Below are 23,163 nucleotides of genomic sequence, written 5' to 3'. Positions count from 1 at the left end.
GTAGTAATTCTACAAGTAAATCTACAAGTTATTCTAGTAGTAATTCTACAAGTAAATGTACAAGTGATTCTAGTAGTAATTCTAGAAGGTCATTCTATAAGTAATTCTAGTAGTAATTCTACAAGTAAATGTACAAGTTATTCTAGTAGTAATTCTACAAGTAAATGTACAAGTGATTCTAGTAATAATTCTAGTAGTAATTCTAGAAGTAATTCTATAAGTAATTCTAGTAGTAATTCTACAAGTAAATGTACAAGTGATTCTAGTAATAATTCTAGTAGTAATTCTATAAGTAATTCTAGTAGTAATTCTATAAGTAATTCTAGTAGTAATTCTATAAGTAATTCTAGTAGTAATTCTATAAGTAATTCTAGTAGTAATTCTAGAAGTGATTCTAGCAGTAATTCTACAAGTTATTCTAGTAGAAATTCTAGTAGTAATTCTACAAGTAAATCTACAAGTTATTCTAGTAGTAATTCTATAAGTAATTCCACATGTTATTCTAGTAGTAATTCTACAAGTAATTGTAGAAATAATTGTACAAGTAATTCTACAAATTATTCTAGTAGTCATTGTACTAGTCATTGTAGTAGTTATTCTAGTAATAGTCCTTGGATCTGGTCATGGATTGGTGCTTTGGCGTAACCTTGGTCACCCCAGACTTCCCAGCACTATGCAGCTGGTACTCACTGTATGTCATATATTGGCTATTCTACCTTGTATGCTAACTAGCCAAACCATGTATAACAGCGTACCTCTTCTCTCTTAACTACTGTACTCTATGGTAGTTATGTTGCAAGTGATATTTCTTGCAGTAAACTCTGCTAACTTCTTGTACTTTGGGAAGCCTTATTGAGCCGCAAAACGTGGACAGTGTAGACACACGGTATAGCGCACCATGTCATACTGTAGCCCTTAGGACAGTCATCAAAGGCGGTACTATACTGTATGGAGGATCTAGTGCACAGTATGGGCAATCCAGCACGACGGCAGCCAAACAGCAAAATTCCCATCGTTGCTAGTGAAAGTAGTCAGCATAGATGGTTGTTTTAAGGCACTACCCCTGCTTTGAAGACGGTACCGACCTAGTCACGACTGCCCAACCTCTTGGCAACGACAAGCAGCTCGAGACGAGTTTAGTCATCGATCCCCATGCTAATTTTCTTGATGGAGGTGTGCTTGCCTGGCTAGCCTGGTTCTTGATGGCATCAGAGAAAGACTCTATCATCCTCCATACTTGTAATAATTACCCTGATCAGCTAGACAAAGAACGTTTAATACGATTATTTGAAAGTTTCGATAAGAATGGCGATGGTAGAATTGATATACACGAATTACGTGATGCAATAGAAAGATCGCGAATGCCGGCTTCCCTGGAGCATGCACAGGTAAAAGGAAATACTGACCTTAACGATGATGATGGCAATTGCCTCCATCATTTTCATTTCATCATTAGATTGAATTGAGAAACAACATCGACTTCTATCCATGCATGCTACCATGATGATGTGTCATGCATGACATACAGTAGAGTAGTAGTGGAGTCAGATCGATTTTGCCATGACAGTCACACTTTTCATCCTCGTCTACACCATAACAAGGCATGGATCAAAAGAGCCTTGCTTATATTTCCCTTTCAATTCTTGGCTTTCTCTTTCAATGGATGCCCGTATAAAATTCCATGTTAATGATGCCAATCTTGATAGACACAAACTACATGAATGGAGCCTACAGTCAAATTGTCTAGACCATATGATCCACTTACATCCAAGCTTACTCGTGACTATGGCTCTATGTTCAACTTCATCATCATCACTTGCTCCGACCGTTGTCGGTGTAGATACAACTTGAAATTATTCAACCACTGCAAAAACTAAACCTTACCATCATTCGCAATGTATTCTATCGACTCATTCCTTTTCCATTCCATAAAATAAAATAGGATGGTGCACTCTTGTCTTTGCCATCACTTTCTTCGATTTTAATCGATGCATAGTTGAATTCAACTTTACATCGAGTAACATACCGTAGACGAATATTGTCTACCTACACCGTTCGCTTTATTCCAAGCTTCAGCTTCATCATCAGACTAGCAATAAATCAACTCTTTACTTTCCAGGAACACATTCGTCCATCATTCATTCAATTGATTCCATTGATTGAATGACAAATGACCTAACCAACAAAGTAGACCGACATAGCATCTAGGTGAAATAGGCTAAAAATTACCATGAATTCGACATTAAAGTATATCGATGCGAGTACTGTACGCACTGTAGTACAAACATGGCAATCATTTAGCGTTGCTCTTGTCACAATCCCAGTGTCTTAACATCTCATATACAGTTGACTCTGTTGTTGTTAGAATCTATTTTCGCCATTAAGCTACAACTAGATCAATAAAGAAAGAAAGATAAATCTAGCATAGGGTCGAGTGGTGGGTGATATCCATATTGATCTATCGCCATTTGATAGAAAAACATCAACCACAAACTACAGAATAGGGTCATACCTGTTGCCCTGTTGCAAGAAAAAAATTGAAATTGGTATCAGATTCCATTGAAATGCGGATACATTTCATATACAAAACAGAAAAGACGTAGTAAGCGTGAACTAGAATGGCAGTTGTAACCGATCGTTGATACTTTATTAGGAATTAATCCTCTAAAGCCATCTTTCAGCTTTCACTGGCTTATTATGTATGGCTATATAATTAGTTCACCATTGAACGCCATAGCTATACATCAAGTAAAGAAGAATGATAAAACTAAGGAAAGATACAAGGATAGAGTTCATAGGTAGTCAAACTCAACCATCAACATCATTTAGAATCAACTAGTACGGTAGAGTATTGCTGTTACTTTCTTTACATTACGTCATGGCTGAACTCCAACGAAAAGGAGATTTATTGAAAGGGATACGCAAGGAACGCACTGGCCAATATTTTATTATATTATTTGTGTAGGTGACAATTCGTTAGGGATGTATATCTGACATATACAGTACAATAAGTAAGTAGAAAGAAAACCTATACATTATACAAATAGAAAGGCAACCTATACCGAAGATTTATATTTGTTACGTATAGGCAGTATTATCTTGAACTGTAGCTGCTGTACTATGTTACATGATTTAAAAAGTCAAAGATTAAAGGCATCATCAAGTAAGCCTATTAAAAATATCTCGTTATTACTTTACCGCAAAACTGAGCTTGATTAGTAAATCGGTAGAATTAGCTATGATTATTGATAGCAGTATAACAATACGTACGTCGGTGATGATAGTGCTATACACAATCATTCGGCCTATAACTATAATCCCATTTTAAAATTAGCCCCTACGAGTTATATGAAAGAGCAAAACTCATTTAGATAAGTTGTTAACCCAAGTTTATCCCAGATACTATTATATAAATGTTACAGTGATAATATCAGTAGATCAAGCTATTTTAATTTTATAATTATAGCAATCCTAATTATGAAATAGTAATGTCGTAAATGTATTACTCTATAAAATACTGTTAACAAGATGGACCCTAAAGATTCTTAAAATAGATAAACATAGCTTCTTTAAAAATCGATTCTACATTACTTATTATATTAACTTATAGGAAGTAATCAATATCGGCGATTTAAATCGTGATGGCTCACTTGATTTTACTGAATTTGTGCGATATGTAACTGAACAAGAAAAGCGATTATGGCTAATATTTGATACTTTTGATCATACCCGCAGTGGTAAGTTTTATGGAGGTACCCATGGAATGCTTACGAATTAAATATACATAATAAGCGGAAACTTTAGAGATATTATAAGTAGTTTTGATAGCAACAAAATCAATTTACATTTATTTATAAGTACTGCATACTTACAGGTATACTCGTAGTTAAATAAATCAAATCCTGACTACCTTGTTATCAAAAGTGGACCTTATATCTAGTACACGCATCAGAATTAAATTGCTATTCAAGACTCATACGCCAATCTAGTTGAGAACAGATATCTAGGCATAGAGGAAGTACGCTGATAATTTTAGTTTGATGGTAGTTTTCAACATTGTTGGAAGGACTAATAATGCAACCTTGACAGACGATCGATTGTCGACGAAATGACTGTGTACAAACTTTACTTAAATTAAAGAATTTTTCAATTGCGCATCATAACAATTCCATTAATATTTTAAAAAACATAGGAGTAATTGATGTCGACGATATCTTAATCACTTTAAATCGAATTGGAATTCACGCTACTAGAGAGGAAATCGATAAAATTCATAAATTGTAAGTCCTAATTATTTACCCAGCCACAATGTAGCTAGTGTACCTTGTTCAAATGCCAATTGTTGATTCCAAGCATTGTTTAAAGCTGATAAGCTTGAGACGATATTAGTAGTGTATGGTAACAAATTTTACGTAATGTATACAGAAATAATAATACTTTTATGGCTAATCTATATGAATGTACAAGTGACGTTATGAATAATTAGGAGCAACTTATAGTGAAACACGTGTAAATTCAACCTGTTATGTAGATTTTAACGTGGCAGCAATGCTTTCACCAAAATATTTAAATATAATAATGTAATAAAAATCGTTAACTCCACTAAGATAATTATCATATTACAGTTAAACTATGAAACGAAAACAATATCGATCCGATTAAAATAAATACTGATTAGCTTGAATCGAAATACTGCTATGACATTGTCCTTATATGAAATAATATGAATTTTTTTACTAAATAGCATGTGTAAAGATGGTAGCGTTAAAGTGGATTGGAATTTGTGGAGAGAGTTATATCTTTTACAACCTTATGCAGATCTTAGTCATTTAGCCCATTCTTGGAAATTAGCAAGGGTAAATTGCGTACCCAACATTCTCAAAATATCTTATAGAATTTGTACAAGTATTCTTATATATGTATGTAAAATGGTATTGTTCCAATAGGTTAGTGATATCAATGAAGACTTGACCGTACCTGATGAATATGCTGAAGCAGTGATGGGGCCTGATTTGTGGTGGCGTATATTGGCCGCTGGTGCTGGTGCCGGAGCAGGTAAACGCGTAATGCTGCATCTATCTTTGGTTACTACGCTATTCTGAAATTAAGTAGCAAATTAAAATACAGTACAACTTCAACATCCACTACTATACTACGCTATTTATGACTATATATTTCCGTTTGTAGTATCGAGGACTATAACTGCACCGCTGGATCGATTAAAAGTATATTTACAGGTACAAAGTTTACGAATCTGGATGATAACAGTCACTATAACGTAAGGTATAAATTCATAATTGTAAGTTTTGTTATAATGACATTATTATTCTTTCTTTCAGGTTCACGCTAGTGGTCAGAATAAACTTGGGTTAAAATCTAGTTTCGAAGCCATGATTAAAGAAGGAGGACTACGATCGATGTGGCGAGGAAACGGCGTTAATGTTTTAAAGATTGCACCAGAATCGGCTATAAAATTTCTTGCTTATGAACAGGTTTCTTGTTGTCAAATAACACTTTCTAGATTTACTGTTAGCTCTTAAATAGATTTTGATTCAATGAATCCTCTGGAGTTTGAGTCATACTATTATATCTGCTATTAGGCAAAACGTTTATTAAATCCCAAAGATCCAACGCAACTGAGTATCAAGCAACGACTTGTAGCTGGATCACTTGCTGGATTTATTTCACAAACTTCCATCTATCCTATGGAGGTCAATGATATTCACTTCAAATAAATCTGTAGCCCTTAAAAATATTATGACTATTAACTTTATATCATATTTACATTCAATTTTCAGGTACTGAAGACGAGATTAGCATTAGCAACAACTGGCATGTATAGAGGTATTTGGCATGCTGCAAGAATTATAGGAGCCAAAGAAGGAATTTCGGCATTCTATCGTGGTTTAATGCCGAGTTTACTTGGTATCATTCCGTACGCAGGAATCGATCTCGGAGTATACGAGGTTTGTTAGCACCTTCTGTATTAGACAATATCATTTGTAAACTACTGATACCTTAAAAGATGCGATATCGTCATAGTTGCGCTATAACAGTAGATAAAATATGACAATTGTATCTACACAGACATTGAAAGTCACTTACCTAAGATATCGTGACATGGATCAATCCGCCGATCCTGGTGTTTTTGTGTTGTTAACCTGCGGTACGATTTCAAGTTCATGTGGACAGATTGCAAGCTATCCGCTAGCGCTTGTTAGAACTAAGCTCCAAGCACAAGGTTAGCTATACTTTATTCATAATTAGTTCAAATGGTGTATGATTACTACTTATGAAAAGCTTTGTTGATAAGCTGGTTAATTTACTATTGACGCCGTTTTATGCCGTATAAAGATATTCACAAATTTTTAATAAATATAAATGTGTAGCGCAAACTATGCCACATGAACCAAGTCCAGGTATGATTACGATATTTCGTAAAATTATTGAAGAAGATGGACCACGTGGACTTTATCGAGGCATACTTCCTAATTTTATGAAAGTCGTTCCAGCAGTCAGTATAACCTACGTGATCTATGAGAGGATTAAACGTACTCTGGGTGTTTATCGGCCTCCGAAACAGTAACGTTATTGTTGTTGTATATTTCGAGTATATATTTCTATTTATCATCTTTGTTTATTACTGTATTTTACATTTGTTTAGTTGTCCAAAAAGTTTCAGATTTTATACCAGATCGAAAGATAAATAATATCTAGCATACTCACTAAGAAGTATATAAAATTATACAGTTTTGCTGATTGCTGCTGATATTAACCGGCGACTGATAATTCAATGTACTACATGTATGTGAGAAAACTGCCACTCATTATAACTCTTCTCATAGAGAATTTCACATTTTGGTGGTTATACATAACTGAGTTAATATTTTCTTATGCGAATTGAAATTAATTATAGCCAATCTTAGCGATTGGAAAAGATTATGTGTTGTCACATTTAATATCGCCGTACTAATTTTTTGTTATAATAAATGCGAAGTCAGTTTCTATAGTTTAAAGGGGAAATAAGTACAGTAGTACGAAGAAGTAATTTACTCTATTTTGAAGGTTATTTATTACCTTATTTGGTTTCAACCATCTTTTGTATAAGTATCTATTGTATACAATCTATATTGTATCTAAAAATTTGAAAATTTCAGGTTATTTCAACAGAAAAATATTGCTCTTTCCATTTTTATGCTGTATTAAGGTCTAACAATATCACAAAGTGTACTAAATTTATTGTCTTATAAATTGGTAATGTAACATTTTAATATCATCGTAATATTTGAATAGGTATCTTTTACACCTTTATTATACGCACTACAATATCCCATAGTGATATCAATATGACAGCACATGTAACAGTTGTTTATATCGTGGTATAAGTATGACTCTTAGGATGGACGTTTACTTTCCTTTTCTGTATTTGGAGGTATAATTCTACTTTTTTTATGTACGCAGTTTATTGTATAAATTACTCGTAACGAGTGCAGTGCAGCACGTTATACTGTCTACGATAGATTAAAGTATTATATCTGTGTATGCATATTTATTAGCTACGGTTACAATTTCATTTGACCATGACGTTTGCTATGCGAAATAATACTGCTGTTATGCTACTTTTTGCACTTTGTGTATATTCTGACGTCATTTGACTAAATTTTAGAATACAGGTTTATTACAGAATTGGATAAGGATTAATTTAAAATTACCACCTGAGAATAAAATGGGTGTGAATAATACTGTATATCCGGTTTAGGAATACTTTGATGTTTTAACTTGTCAACGGTATTTTATTGTCAGTTCCAATTAGTTTTACAATGGTTAGAAGGAAATTCAAACTGGATAGAAGTGTCAAAAGAGAATTTGTAATCACTTATGAACTGTATCGATACACAATAACATAATGTGTAATGTTGATGGGGATAAGTACGGCGATGATAATCTTGAAAGGATGCAACATTACCGCTAATAGCATCATCTGCTAGCTTTGGTGCTCTCGTTTTAAAAAGCGTTCCTGTTACAGAGCACAGATGCCTATTATTAGCCGAGATGGATTACAGGCAATAAACTTCCAGATTAAAGCGTAACCATCTATGCGTATTTCTGGATGCCATCTAAAACAAATGATAGCATGTACAGTACAGAGCGTGAAACATGCATCTGTGACATATACTACAATGAGGACAATCAGATATTATGGACATGAGTATCTATGCAATAGTATATCCGAATAACGTACATTTTCTATTCCATAATAAAATAGGAGGCGATTTGCTAGATGAACAAATTCATTAATTAATTTATTATCCAAAATAGTGGTAAAAACGCTAGCTCGGAATCAACGGACTAGAAATTACTGAATTACCCTTAAATATACTCAGCTTGTACCCTCTGTGTTGCGTATGCAGAAGCTACTTTACGCATAGATCAATTAGTTAGCAAGGTAACAACCTTGAACGCTCTACTAACGGGTAAACTATGAGGTTATTATGACACTACTGATTTATGATAATGTACTGTAGCAAAATAGGTACATTTCCAATCACAAATCTTAGTTTATAAGATACGTATAGCCTCTGCAGTACTTTAGCAGATAAAGCGACGCAGCTTAACCCACTGATTGACTATTCCTTATTCAATTATTTTAAATTAGATCGCTTATGTTCCATAAGTGAGTATATGATTTAGTTCTTATTATAGCTTTCTTGAAAGGCTATAACTAAGCAATAGCATTTTATGTCCAAGAAAGCCTATATAACCTTTATAAGACGTCTACTGAGCAGGCCAAAAGTATCAATTGTAAACCTGGATTATTGTATAATTTATCATAACAAGCCTGTATAGCACTTTGGTAGGCAAAGCGATGCCTCTACCCCACTGATTGACTACCTTTTATGCAATTATTCTAAATTTGATCGCTGACCTTCCGAATGTGACTATAAGATTGAATTCTTATTATAGCTTAGATCCTTCCTTTATAGACTATCTATATCTAATCAGTGATATTCTATGTCCAAGAAAGGCCGTATGATCTTATAAGGCATCTTTTTGACCAGTTAAAAGTATCAATTACAACCAGGATCAATGATTGCTGTTAAAGCATGCGTAATTGAGTACAACATTATATACAAGGTCGAATTTCAGCGATGAATCCTACGTCAGCTTAATTCTGTGCGCTGATTGGCTACAAAGTTATTGACCAGACGATAAAACTTGTCAAGCCGCTAGATAAGATACAAGCTATCTTGTAGTCTATAAAGTTATAGCGATAACATAGTAAACTAACCCCATCAATGAGCACTCATGATACAAATTATCTTGTAGTCTATAAAATTAGCGAGAACATAGTAACTAACCCTATCATTGAGCACTAATGAACAACATCCTCTCTATTATACGCCAGTCTGCTACTAAAACTTAAGTTATCCTTGAGGGCGATTGGAATTTTGAACCAGCATTTAGAGATTATTTTATGATCTTATGGGCTACCCAAGGACTTGAATTCTAGTTCAAGAATTTTTAGAATTTTTGTTTCAAATCTCGGTTGTTAGTTGAGTTATCAATAGACTTCTATCGTGATTGAAGAAGAAGATCGCAATTAACAGGACTTACCAGCAGCAAGAAGTGTTAATTTCATCGATTCTTTTCTGTCATCTCAGGTAAAATTCTATAGAAAGATAATGACTAGAGAATAACTGACGTGAATGTTTTGAGCATTTCTAATAGTGATATTCGCCACAAGTAACTAATCATTAATGAACTAATCAAATGCTATTTTATTTTAAGGTTGTATCTTATTGAATACAATATGTAATTAAATTAAAATATTGTCATTTTCATCGCTATAAATTTCATTTTATCGTGTTTAGATAGATTGAAAGAAAAAATTGATCCTCATGTATATACAGGCATAGAGTAGCAGTGTTTGAAATATTTTCAAGAGTGATCGTAATAGAAAAATTTATACTGTAATTTGTCAAATTACGTTTCACCTTTATCATTCTGATAACCTGACTAATGGAATTGATAATTAACTGATAATATTATATCACTAATCCTAAGTGTCATTCTTCATCACTCAGGAGTTATTTTCGCCATATCCTACTTAATATTAATTGATCCAAACTTTAATTCTTATATTGCGTAAGGAGTATCTAGAGCCCTCTTTCTATTCAAAAGGACTGATGTTCGTGTATAGCCTATACTAACTTAGTCATATCGAGGAGTAAACAACTCTGGAGTATCGTGTCGGTTAGAAAATTTACTTTTAATTAGTCAGGTTACATCTTACTTTTACAGTTTTAATCGGCTGAATGGATATGACATGAACACACTCTATCACTACTCCCAAGTATCAATCCTAATCCTTGTAAATTTGTTTCCTCTCAGCATTCTCGATATTTATTATTCGAACCTGAATGAATAGATGACTAAATTAGTATGTGAAGTCATTTGAACCCTCTTCTCGTTTAGGCAGATCGATTTGTGTATATATGCATTACGAGCAAATCCACCGAGTAGTATTTGTGATAATTATTAGAATGATGTTGGTTATAGGATTTGCCTTTAATTAGTTAAATGATATTCTACTTCTACTATATCAGTGGATGGAATGGATTACAAATGAACATCTTATAATATCGAGTTATTCCTTATCTGGATAGGTTTTGTTTTATTACATTGTACTCAATATCAATCGACTATTACTGTAATTAAAATATCACTAAACAATACCTTAAGTCGAAAAAATTTCCTAAGTGAATGTTACACCAATTGCCGAATAAAAGTAAATTAACAAGAATAGAATCATTAAGCAATCGTAAATGAGCATATCAAGGAGAATTAGTCACAGTTCAATGGTAGTCTATTCGATATAACTATTATTCTTGGTTTTCAAAGAAAAGTGATAAAACGACTATGTTATTTCATTTACATTGCCATCCATGTAAATCTTTGTGATGGTTTCATTCTAATGCTGTTATTAAAAATTACAGGTTATCACCATGGCTGCTCCGACCAGCTTTTGGCGAGCATCTTACTACGCCAGTGATGATAGTAGTGAAGATGAACTACAGAAATCTTTTGGTGCACAAGCCAGTCGAGAGAGTTTGCAGTTAGGATTACTATTTCAAGGGAAAGATCTGTATCATGAAATTGATGAAGTTTACCGTCTCTACCAGCAAGGATTGCTGACTATTGACGAATTGAAGCTAGTTTATCTGGAATTAAAATCAAAGTATGAAAATTTTGTACTCGATTATTCGCAGAATAAGCAGTACCATATTCAGGCAAGGTAAGAAAGCAGGTTATCGATCTCCACTTTCCATCCATCTTACCTCTCGATAGATTAGCAAACAAAGCTTGATACCCTTGCCAATTTACTGTATTTTAAATTAAAGTCTCATTAGTCATTAAATTAATTTCTTACCTTAATCTATAAAATAATATTTTTTTAAATATAATTCATACTCTTGAGCAGAAAAGGTACATTTTGTTCCACCACAGCCAGCACTATCCAATAGTTATCTAACTGTACTGCAATCCCTATCATTAGTGGACATTTGTGATCATATTGAATTGTCTTAGGATTTATGTTCTTAAATCTAAGCTATAATTTAGAAACTGTATTATCATTTATTTATTATATTAGAGATTATATCACGTTACTTCTGAATTCGTTAAATCTCCGATTTAAATTATGTAGTCAAAAATTAATCGTCTAGCTTTCATTTTCTGTATCGTGAATTATCGTCTATAATCCAAATCGTCAAAGTAAATATGTACAACATTTTTCGTTATAATACATATATTTATTACCGTACGGCATATATCAGATTTATCCATGATGTAGCAACTCCTATTACATCTGAAGATACTGATGTCGATATCGAGGTAATAATATTACCAATTGCACATGTAAAATCATCACTACTTTGCTTATTTCAGTCCATCTGTTAATATTCCCTCAGGTCATCTTTTTTAATTGATTCACTATTTAGGTTGCTGAATTAAAGCAGAAGTTGGTACACATCTTTACTGAGATTGATAGATCACAAACCTTAGCAGATAGGCGAACTAATCAGTAAGTAAAACTGCTTTCTGCTATATGAGGAGAAGGAACATTATCTCGTAAGCTTTTTTATAATGCGATTTTCTTATCTTCTAATAATTACAGTGACGATGATAATGATGATAATTATTCAGTAGAACTAAGCTCTCATGATAGTTCTGAAGGTAGTGAATACGAAGAGAAGATTCAACAAGCAATTAAGTAAGTCTATTAATGATCAATTGAATAATTTTCATTGGCTGGGAGGGCTATAGCAGGTGATCGTTTTTAATAAGCAGAGCTTTAAGTGATGACTCGTCAGGAATATCCGAAGAAATACCTACTAGTAAAGATGATGAAGAAACTAGCCGTATTAAACAGTCCAGTGATCACGACATGAATGCTGAAAATAACCAAAATCAGGATTATCAAACTAATAGCTATGAGAGAGAATCTCCTCTTAATAATCAACAAATTACATCTGCCGATGAAGATAGAAAATATGGAAGCTCTGAGCAATCAATTCAATCTGATAAAACAGTAAAACCTTTTGACCAGCAAAGCATGAGTAAAGACACTGAATCTCAGGAGCATCAAGTAATCAAATATCGTGATTCTACGCTAATTAACTGCCAAACAGACGAAGAAAATAATGCTAGTTCTCAAAATGATATAAAGTCGAATACATCCACGCAAAAATTAGAGGCAAATTCACCAGAATCTGCTACTGAGGTAAAGACATACTTAGAAATATAATTGATCGTATAAAGAAAATATCGATCTTTATAAAACATTTGTATTTTTAGCCCGTAGTTGGTGATTGATCCTATCATATAGGAAAGCATCAAGAATGAAGAGGAAAATAGCGATCTTTATTAGTCATTTGTATTTTTAGCTCAAAGTCTGTTATTGATCCTATCCCATAGGAAAGTTTCAAGAATGAAGACGAAAATAAAGATCCTGTACCTGCAGTAATACATGAAGTAGAGAGTCAGACAGATCAAAATTCGCAAATTAATGCCGATACTATAGCATTAGAGATAAAAGAAAGAAATGAGTCTGTTTCCTCTTCTAAATCTGAAGATGTAACCACTTTGCATGATGGAAGTGCCAGTATACCGGGAACTTTAGGCCAAGCAAGTAACGTGGTAGATGATGATCAAAATCGATACACAAAGTTACCTATTCCTTCTCCTTCATCACCCTCCGATGACGCTCATAACCTTAATATCAGTGTAGTTCAACATTCTTTACAAAGTGACAGAAATGGTCTGGTAATTGATGACCACGGGTATGAAGACGACCATGTTGATATTCAATCCGTCCATATTAATAATGATGATGATAATATTGCATTCTATCGAAAAGTAAAAGACCGTTGGTCTGATATTTCGTTAGACGATAGCAGCATTATTACGGTAAGTGAATAGAAGTTATTGAAGTAATTAGATTGCCAGTAATCACGATTGTAAGAAATATTATTTAAAAATATATTCTATAACTATTATTAACCTATATTCGATATAATATTAATTAGGATATTGTGTGGAATGCTACTGATGGCATCAGTAATCCGAATGATCTGATTCAAATAAATAATCAAGCTGAAGATAATGAAGTAGTAGATCAGTCTGTACTGCGACAGGAAATGCGTTATTTACGCGATGATTTAAGATTAAACGATGATTTTACTCATGATATAGAAAATAATCATCACAGAATGAAATCGCTTAACAGTAATTTGATATCAATGGAGAAGGAGCGAACAAATAGGTTTGAATTAAGTGATGGCGATCAATATCATTTTAACTACCAAGAAGTTCGTCAGCCATATGCTCGAAGACCGCTTGACTCGACTGAAGTTATGATTGATGATAGAAGTATTACAAAGGAGAATCGCGAGAGGTCTTTCAATTCTAGTATAAACTCATGCTTTAATGATCATTATCCTACATTACAACCAGATCCAGAGGCTATAGCTCAGTCAAATTATAGCAGAAATGTAGAAGAAGACTTAGATCGACCATAATAGTCCATTACTACCAATATCTAATATATTAACTGATGGAGTAAATAAGCTAGCAGACGAAAATATATTCTATTATTCTAATAGCAAGTTATTAAGCGACCAATATATTACTAGCTACAAATATCATCGTAATGATGATCCTAGCTTTCTAGATTCGATAGATTTAGCATCAGAAGATGTTGATCAAGCGGAATTAATGAGCGAGCACTTACCTGATTTCTCTGATCCAGCATTATTAGCGAGAGATATTATAGCTAGACAGATGGATGGTAGTAATATTGAAATTGGCTATGATAGCTTTTCGAAACCCAATGATAATCATAAGATTTTAGCAGAAAGTAGTTACTTGCTAGATGTTTCTAATAGACCATCCCCTCCTTCAAATTTCCCACATCGTAATGCAGATATCACCAAGAGTCATGAGTACGGTGATGAAATCCATTATAATCTATTGGAAAATGAAAAGATCGCGAAAGATCAGGATATAGAATCTATTAATGCAGATATTGGAAATAGACGGAATCTCGCAAACTATCATATCGATGAGAATAACAATTTTAATGAATCACAGACAATTAACAAAAATCGTAATGGAGTCGATCAACGGAATGAAGAAAAATATCAATATTCTCGTTCAAGCTCTTCTAACTTTTATCGATCTGATCCTTCAGTTTCATCTTCTATCAATGAATCAACTAGCCTGTCCGATGATGTAAATACAGTTAGCTCTTCCAACAACAATTTATATGCTAGTAATTATAGAAGCCAAGACAAGTCATTGTGGCGTTCAAGTCCTCTTTTAAATATAAAAACAAAGTATATTAATGATTTAATTGAAGAATTGTACCTTAGCGATTATAGCGATTCCGATGATGATTATTATCGTTGGAGCCATCGAAGAAGTAAAAAACATGCAAAATCTTGGCAACATCGATCAAGAAATAAACATTCTCGTCATTCCTCTAACTCAACTGATCATAAATTAATGCTTGATAATGATTATAATTATAGCACATCAAAGGATGCATTAGACGATGACAATCCTATTCATCATCTAGATTATAGTCATAAACATGAATTGGATGAATACAATTATACCTTAGATCGGGGCGAGCTATCACAAGATCATCAAGTTGCTAAATTAACATCAAGTTCATCCCGCCTTGAAAGGTAAACTCGTATGTATGTATGATGGTAGAAATTACAATCATCATCTAGAGACAAGAATAATCAATCAATCTTTGTACTATACTTTTACCTTAAATTAAGTTGATAATGGGTTAAAATATCTTACTAACTTCAAATGCCATACGTCATATTTATAAATTAACTAAACCTTATTTTTATCTTTAATTATAGAGAAATTGCTAGCTTAAAATTAGATATCGAAGAGATGAAAAGAAATCTATTTTGGAGTTAAATGAGTATTTCCTGATGGGCTTGAGAAGATAAAGCTATAACCATTAGTTTTTTAAGATGGTTTACTTTCTATAATTTATAGAAATTAATCAGAACTCAATGAACAAATGTATAATTTATTCTATTCAGTTTCATATAATTATACTATAAATTTTGATAAATTTATTTATATAAACTTTATTGAAAAGCCAAATATAGATGACATTAATTCCTATATAATTATTCTATTTAATTATCTATCTATACATATATAAATAATTATTGTTATGTATTAATAACGATGTGGAATAAGCAGTACAGTATTCAAATTAAAGTAGTTTTCAAAATTTGATGCGATGGGTATGTTAATATGATGAAGTTTATCTTTATTCAGCATATTTTGCGATACTAAGGATTTTGTAATATACTATAATTTAGGTTATTTATATTACTATTATCATTTCTAACTATAATCTTTACGATTCCGATTATTAAAATAATCTTCCTACTTTAACTGTACCATGTGAAACAAGTAAAAAAGTACTATGTATTACTTTTATGATGTTTGATTAAATTAAATATCATCTGAGAGACTACCTACGTTTATGAGACTATTTTCATTTTGGAATTGTTTTACAGCTAGAATTTTGATGTTGAAGGCAAATATCAGTAATTAAGCAAATGCTAATGTATTGTATGCAACATCTAGGACTTAGATACATGTTCCATTTAATTTCATTAATCCGGAAACTATAATAACAAATTATCACTTACTAATTGCTCAAAAGTAGCGCCTCAATTCTCAACATAAAATAGAATTACGTTTTATCAAACATTCCAATGTTCTGCTCGGTAAGCCATCAAACAGCAAAATAATCACTGCTGTAATTTAAATGTACCATATCACATGCACTTTAGTAATGTAACCTATATTATTCTGGATACTATATATCGAATTTATCAAATTTATATTGTAATAATAATTAATTAATTGTCTACTGTTAAAGTCACTCCTTATATATGAAGAAATATTATGCACACAAAGATTGACATTCAGCCTTTAAATATACAAATGTATCTCCTAATAAATGCCTATTTAAGCTATATTGGCTCTACAGTGAAGTTTCCATAAATCATGAAGGAGGAAATCAAGTTAACTTATGAAATCTCATCCTGTTTATTCATAGCGTAACTAAAGAACGATTTAACATACAGATTATCATGTCACTACTCCAGATACCCAGAAGACATAAATGATATACTAAAATCTTCCATATATGTCATTCCATCATACAGCTACAGTGCTATTAGCAGTGCTATAATTACATACGGTATTAATGTAGATGGCTACGTACATTTCTACAAATCTATTTTCGGATCAAATATCTTTCAAGCAAAAACATAATAAATCAGATGCCGCTATTTCAAAATGCTGAGACTATCATCTATTCTAACCTATTTGAAACGTGGAAATACAATGGGCTAAGATTAAAAGATCAATGACTTTAATACTGTAGACCATAAATTTGCGTAATATATCTATTGCATAATCAATACGTCAGATAGCTAACATAAAATTGAAGTGTCTATTATATCTAATTACAAATAAGAAACTTAGGACAGATGATCGTATTATAATCAGTAGTATTAGCTCTTGATAGACATTGCATTTATCTCTGTTGGGCATTTATGCTAGATTTTATTTCTAGATTAAAAGGGAAATGGGTACTACTCGGTACCGTTCGAAATTCAGTCCATAATTAACTTTCCAATAGTAGCTTAATGCCATTCAGAGTTTGTATTAGCGCATTATAGAATTCGGTAGCGCTTGTTTTTGAACAAGAGTTAAAAGATGTAACTGAGACAATGAAAAAATTGGAACTAATATTGTAAGATATACCATAACCATCCTCAACGACTGGTGCAAAACATGCCACTGAAGTATCTGTTGGAAGCGTTACCTGTACATATCAACAATAAATGATAGATAACAAAGCACATTAGAGAATATGAGTAACAACTACCTTGGAAAGAATAAAAGCAATTGAGCAGGGAAATTTTATGTAGGCATTTACGTATTTAAACCGTACTTACTTGACTAGTTGAAAGCTTAAATTGGCTTAGAGTATTGTAAGTGGGGTCACTAAATATTGCTGGTGTCTCCATTCCATTTTCTAACGCCCAAATCTTCATTCCAAACAGGTGGCGATCCCAGCCTTGACCCATACTAGCCTAAATTAGCAAAACAATAATTGCTCGACTATAAAGCAAACGCTAAGTATAAATTTGATATAGAAAAATATCATTATGGTATTACAAGTAAGGTATCGAGCTTGCATACGGACTATATTCATTAGCATAATAGAGTTAACTTAGTTTGATAAAAACCGCAAAAAGTATGGTACCTGTAAGGCATATTTTTTGTGCACTTCTACCGCCTTCCTAAAAAGCGCTTTCTTCTGATCATTCTGTTACAATGGAAAACTTGTCATTGGAAACCGTTCATCATTGTTATGCAACCTATTTAAAGATAAGCTATTTACTTAAAATATAGCCACTAACCGAGACAGAATCTGATAGAAATGCGTTAATAAATTCCACAGATTCTACAGACGTTGACCGAATAACTTCTGTTCTTCCAAGTAGAAATAATTTGGTTGCTCCGCTTTCGTACTGCGATGCTATTTCTTTGTGAACTCTGTATCAAACTTACCTCAGTCAATACAATCCTACAATATAATCTTTCTAATACACTTATGTTGGAGTAAACAATAATCGGGCAGGTACACTTACTTGTAGTATGCAACTTGAAATAATATTTGCATAAAACTGTCAGGGCTCATTTTCTGCGATTTAATAAATTCTTTGCCATATTCTTCCCATTTTAAAATCTCGACGCTGATATCATTGATAGTGCTAATCATAACGAACAAAAATTGAAAACACCATTACTCAATTTCTCATGGCCACATCTTTATCAAAGGATTTAGCTATGTGTCATCCACTGTTAACAGAGAAGTAATAATACTCACGAAGCAGCTTCTACTTTTCCTTTCCGGATTCGATTTTCTAGATTCTCGTTGAGATTCCATTCTAACTTTTGTATAGATGGTAGCTCTGTCGGTTTTAAATCATTATCGGGACAACCTCTAAAAGTTTTTAAAATTATTTTTATTGCACGGTTGCCATAAAGCTTCGAACTTAAGTACTAATTTATCATATAAATACTGTATATGCTATGAAATAATTCAGATGAAACAAAATTTTGGTTGTTACTATTACCATAGACAGTCCCTTGACTAAATGCATGTAATTAATTAGTGATTATTAAAGCAAGCACGAAATATAGTAAAATTATAAATCTGCAACTCAACAAATATACATTATTATCTCTATCCAGTAGCATAATAAATTCATCATATAATGCAATGATTCCCTATTTAATTAACATTATCCTTAATTTTTTGGCGCCAAAGAATTATTCAAGTTTAACTACCTCTCACTACTTTACTACAATAAAGGCGTAACATAAACTTACGACGTCTGTATGATTTGTTTGCACAACTCAAGAACTGCAGTACCATCAATTGCGGAATGTTCTCCGATAAGTGTAACAGATCCATCAATTCCAACTGTGATCTATTAAATTTAAACAAAAATAGCTATCTGATTTCACTGTGAACAATATAACCAACAGCTGGTTACTAGGGCTTTATTTACCTGTAGCCTTTTATCGTACCACCTGTTACAAGCGTCGCCTTCTATGCCACAGCCCGTAAGTAACTGTTTACAAATTGTTGATATCGGCTTCTTAGCTTTGATTTGATTTCCGTCATCTGTTTCTGCGCCCAATTCATGAGATTCGATAGCTAGAACAAAAAGGCTTTTGATAATCTTCTCCAGATTATTGGCATTCGTCTTATCTGTATCAAAAATAGTTAATAAGCATAATACTTCACTTAAAGCACAGCTAGGGCTTTTATAAGAAACGAATATTATTATTATAGAAAACATATATAATGTATGTCAGAAATAAACCGTTACCTTTCATTAATTCAGTATAAGCTTCGAAACACGAATCACGATTGATAGCAGTAAAAACGCCTACACCTTTTCCTCTATCTTGGTGTTTCTCGGTAATTTCTTTAAATATCCCATAAATATCTGCTACCGTAAGAAACTTGCCGTCTTTAATAACGTCAACGCTGAAAAACTATTTTGTAGCGCGCGGACAAACATTTCAATAAAATTAGATATTAATTCGTTTATATGCCATATAAAACGAAAAATCTGATATGTGAACAAATAAAATTGTATCTGTTGGAGAATAAAGCGTAGTTCTTGAAATGTTAAACTATCGGTTAAAATATTCTACTATTCTACCTGATCCTTGTAAGCAACAATCAAATTTGATGGTTGTGGATTTTCGGCGGTAAACGTTGCAGCGGAGTCCAATTTCTCTCCCGGAATACGATAGCCATTAAAAATTTTCTTATATTGGCTCATACATATAGCACGGCCGGCAACTTTATCAACTGGTAATGTTTCCCTAAATTTAAAACGCTACCATTAGTATTTGCATACACTTATTTAAAATACTATTTATTGTATCTTATTATTATTAATGTAAATTTATCTACTGATTTGTAACTGTACGCTAGGTATCCATATAAATTTCAATTAATAAATAATGAGAAGGGACAATTTAGCTTGTTTTAGCATCTATAGTCAAGTATTAATAACTTACGATTGAATTGCGTGGTTATGTTGCAGTATTCCAAAAAGAACTTTGGCTGCAAGCCTAGTTAATAAATGTCAGTATATTAACATTGTAATATGTGTCATCTATTCTACAGGTGAAATATACAAAATACGTCGTGAGTAGATTGTAGTAATATGAATTATAATGGTTTTACAGATTCCTTGAAAGTACTCGAAGTTTACTACAAGTAGTATAATATTCAAGTTAGTGAATCTTCTAGGATTCATATATTTAGCTATGTTACATTTACATGTTATGATATATTCACTACATTATATTCTAACTTTCTCAATAAAAATCTGCATATACTACATTATAGTATATCATAGAACAAATTGCATCTATGACTAATGCACTACATCATTAATAGCATGTACGACTAATACATTACCGTATGCATCACTTTGCTAAAATGTAAAATTTACAATACAAACTAAACTTTTCATTCGCTTCATGTTAATTGAAAGATATTTACTTATTTAAATTGATTATAATTATAATATGCGCGTAGCTACAATTAGAAAACAGTAAATAGCAAAGAACGCTTTTCGTTCTCTTATTTACCTTAATTGCTCATCTACAGTCTGAACTGGTCGATAAATTATGGAAAGCACTGGCGAACATTTTATCATTAGAGGTTCTCTAACGGACAAATATGCATATCGTATCCAAAAATCATCTACCTAGATTAATATTAAAAAATCGTATAAATTTTATTACGAGCAATTTTGCAGTAGAAGTGGTTATTTATTAACTCTTTTTAATTTTAAGTAATTCATTAGTACGCTCGACTTTTAGGTCAATTGTTCTATAATATAGCAATATTAACATTATTTAGGTCTATGGCTATTAGTTATGGTAGCAACTATGGTGATGTTGCTCACCCAATTATCGTGAGTCTTTGCTCTTTCTTTCAATTTTTGGGTCAATTTTTCACCTAACCCGCCTGATTTTCCAAATTCTTCAACGATTTCTTTGGTTTTGCTATACTGATCATCACTAACGATGGCTTGTACTGATCTCAAGTACCTCTGTAACGTGTCTTGTAATTTCGGTACAGGCAAGTGTGGTAAGGAATCTTGATACTGGAAAGAAGTTTCAGCCATGATGTTATACTATTAAAATGCCTATCAGAGGAAATTTATAAATATGATTAGCTATCAGTGTAGTGAACTTGCAGCAGTAACGTTAATCCTCTGCAGCAACCTATACATAGTAGTAAAAATATCTAAGGAATCTTCTAAATGCTACAGAAATAGTAGTAAATATATTTTGTCTATAGTTTCTGAGTGAATTCTAACTCCATGTAAGCATCTTAAGATCATAAACATTATTAATACAAAACATTACGATCGGGTTGTTAAGTGCTTTTATAGAATTAGCTATTTTGGAATTGCTACTTTAGAAAGTTGATTATAGGATGTGACAGGATTGGATTAAGTTGGGACAGATCAGAAGGTAGAAGTTATCAACATAATAGACGCTGTATCGACTTAACTTAATGAATTTATATTTAGTTTGACTCTAAATTAAGTGCCATCAATCCAAGTTATTTTCGTCACTCATTTTAAATTTTTACAGGCCAAACATGTGCATTCAATAAATCCTTTAGCATTTTACAATACATATTTAATATTGGACAATTGATTAACCCGTAATGAATAATTGATACGTAAATAACACCAAGTAAATACTGATTTTTTGAAGGTAGTTGTTATAATTATCTTAGACCTTTCTTAGATTATACATCAGTTATTCATTGATAAATTCAAGGTCATTACTCCTGATAGATAATTTCAGGATTGTAATTCTAAAATTTGCATTTCGTTAGAGAATACAAAACTGCCATTTTATTATTTATGGAGCAGGAATTACGGAATTTCTCGGTTAGATTTGATATTAAGCTCTTGTGTGAGATATCAACTACATTAAATCCGTTTAAAATTCTATGGTAGTATAGCGTCAATTGATATTATGTTATAATTAGTGCTACATCAGATTCTAATTATTTCAGCCCATTTAGTCATTAACAGAGAGAAATTATTTAGTTTAGTCATTCAATTGTTTGTATCATTCCATCACTCTTATCATCCTATAACTTAGAGGAGAGCTTTTATTAGTGTCTATTCGATTTAATCTTTAGAATAGAAAAGTGCAAGATAGAATACCTAATAATGGAATACAAATATATTACGTATACAACAATGCTTGTAGACATTATTTCTAGTCAGCTAGTTTAACATGAAAATAGAGAATACTTGCAGCATAACATTTCATGTCTTGACTATTATACGTTGTAATTTGAAAAGTATCATGCTGGGTAATGTGACGTCTTGCTTATGTATATATGAACAAATACACATGCAATTAGATGGATTCAAATAATCATATTGATACCCTCGAGCTGTAATTGTCTACGAACGTCATTTCAAAACCATAGTCAATGAATGGTTCTATTTTATACTGCAGTATTGATAACTACAACGAATTACCGGCTATACATTAATCAAGGTCATTATAGAACATCAATAAATTAAGTTCTAGATCCGTTACGAGAACAACTTAATTCCTGTTTTGACAATGTTCATATATTTGGGTGTAGCCTTTGAGATATTGCTGTATACCGATCACTAGCAGATGATTATGCTACGTACAATTCTAACGCAGATATCGCACTTGCGTTGTTGAAATTTTCAGCTAATTCTTGAACTTTTAGTGGGTGGGTCATGTTAATCTTTGCTTACTCATACTTGTATTGAAACTACTCAAAGCAATGACCATTTCCCGTACACAAGTTAATAAAATACTACCACTTGGAAATTCTAGCAAGATCATGGCTGAAATAAATAACCAATAAAGCCACTGTAAATTTGCTTTACTTATGGTAGAACATTCAGATCATTTGCATATGTAGACTAAAAA

At 32.4% G+C, this 23,163-nt stretch overlaps 3 protein-coding genes across 3 annotated transcripts; 2 read left to right on the top strand and 1 right to left on the bottom strand.

Moving 5' to 3' along the window:
* Window positions 1-1,202: 1,202 nt before the first annotated feature.
* Window positions 1,203-6,586, top strand: TRIADDRAFT_21490 (uncharacterized protein; the record flags this gene model as incomplete). The annotated part of the gene is made up of 11 exons (XM_002109976.1): window positions 1,203-1,388; window positions 3,611-3,737; window positions 4,193-4,280; window positions 4,745-4,856; window positions 4,947-5,055; window positions 5,188-5,237; window positions 5,340-5,492; window positions 5,601-5,711; window positions 5,799-5,966; window positions 6,088-6,241; window positions 6,390-6,586. 11 exons carry the CDS (start codon window positions 1,203-1,205, stop codon window positions 6,584-6,586), a joined length of 1,455 nt encoding a protein of 484 aa, XP_002110012.1.
* A 4,420-nt stretch (window positions 6,587-11,006) lies between these two features.
* On the top strand, window positions 11,007-15,501 carry TRIADDRAFT_53508 (uncharacterized protein; the record flags this gene model as incomplete). The annotated part of the gene is made up of 9 exons (XM_002109975.1): window positions 11,007-11,296; window positions 11,838-11,895; window positions 12,003-12,085; window positions 12,179-12,274; window positions 12,352-12,784; window positions 12,979-13,470; window positions 13,590-13,957; window positions 14,166-15,251; window positions 15,441-15,501. 9 exons carry the CDS (start codon window positions 11,007-11,009, stop codon window positions 15,499-15,501), a joined length of 2,967 nt encoding a protein of 988 aa, XP_002110011.1.
* Window positions 15,502-17,239: 1,738 nt separating this feature from the next.
* Window positions 17,240-21,347, bottom strand: TRIADDRAFT_21352 (uncharacterized protein; the record flags this gene model as incomplete). The annotated part of the gene is made up of 13 exons (XM_002109419.1): window positions 17,240-17,440; window positions 17,574-17,711; window positions 17,885-17,947; window positions 18,042-18,177; window positions 18,273-18,395; window positions 18,512-18,628; window positions 19,018-19,118; window positions 19,200-19,402; window positions 19,524-19,692; window positions 19,863-20,028; window positions 20,227-20,280; window positions 20,806-20,924; window positions 21,126-21,347. The coding sequence occupies 13 exons, from the start codon at window positions 21,345-21,347 to the stop codon at window positions 17,240-17,242; spliced, it is 1,812 nt and encodes a 603-aa protein (XP_002109455.1).
* Between the last annotated feature and the right edge of the window lie 1,816 nt (window positions 21,348-23,163).

Source organism: Trichoplax adhaerens, genomic scaffold (assembly GCF_000150275.1).
Source record: "Trichoplax adhaerens TRIADscaffold_2 genomic scaffold, whole genome shotgun sequence".
Lineage (NCBI taxonomy): Eukaryota > Metazoa > Placozoa > Uniplacotomia > Trichoplacea > Trichoplacidae > Trichoplax > Trichoplax adhaerens.
This window is presented reverse-complemented; position numbering and strand designations above follow the sequence as displayed.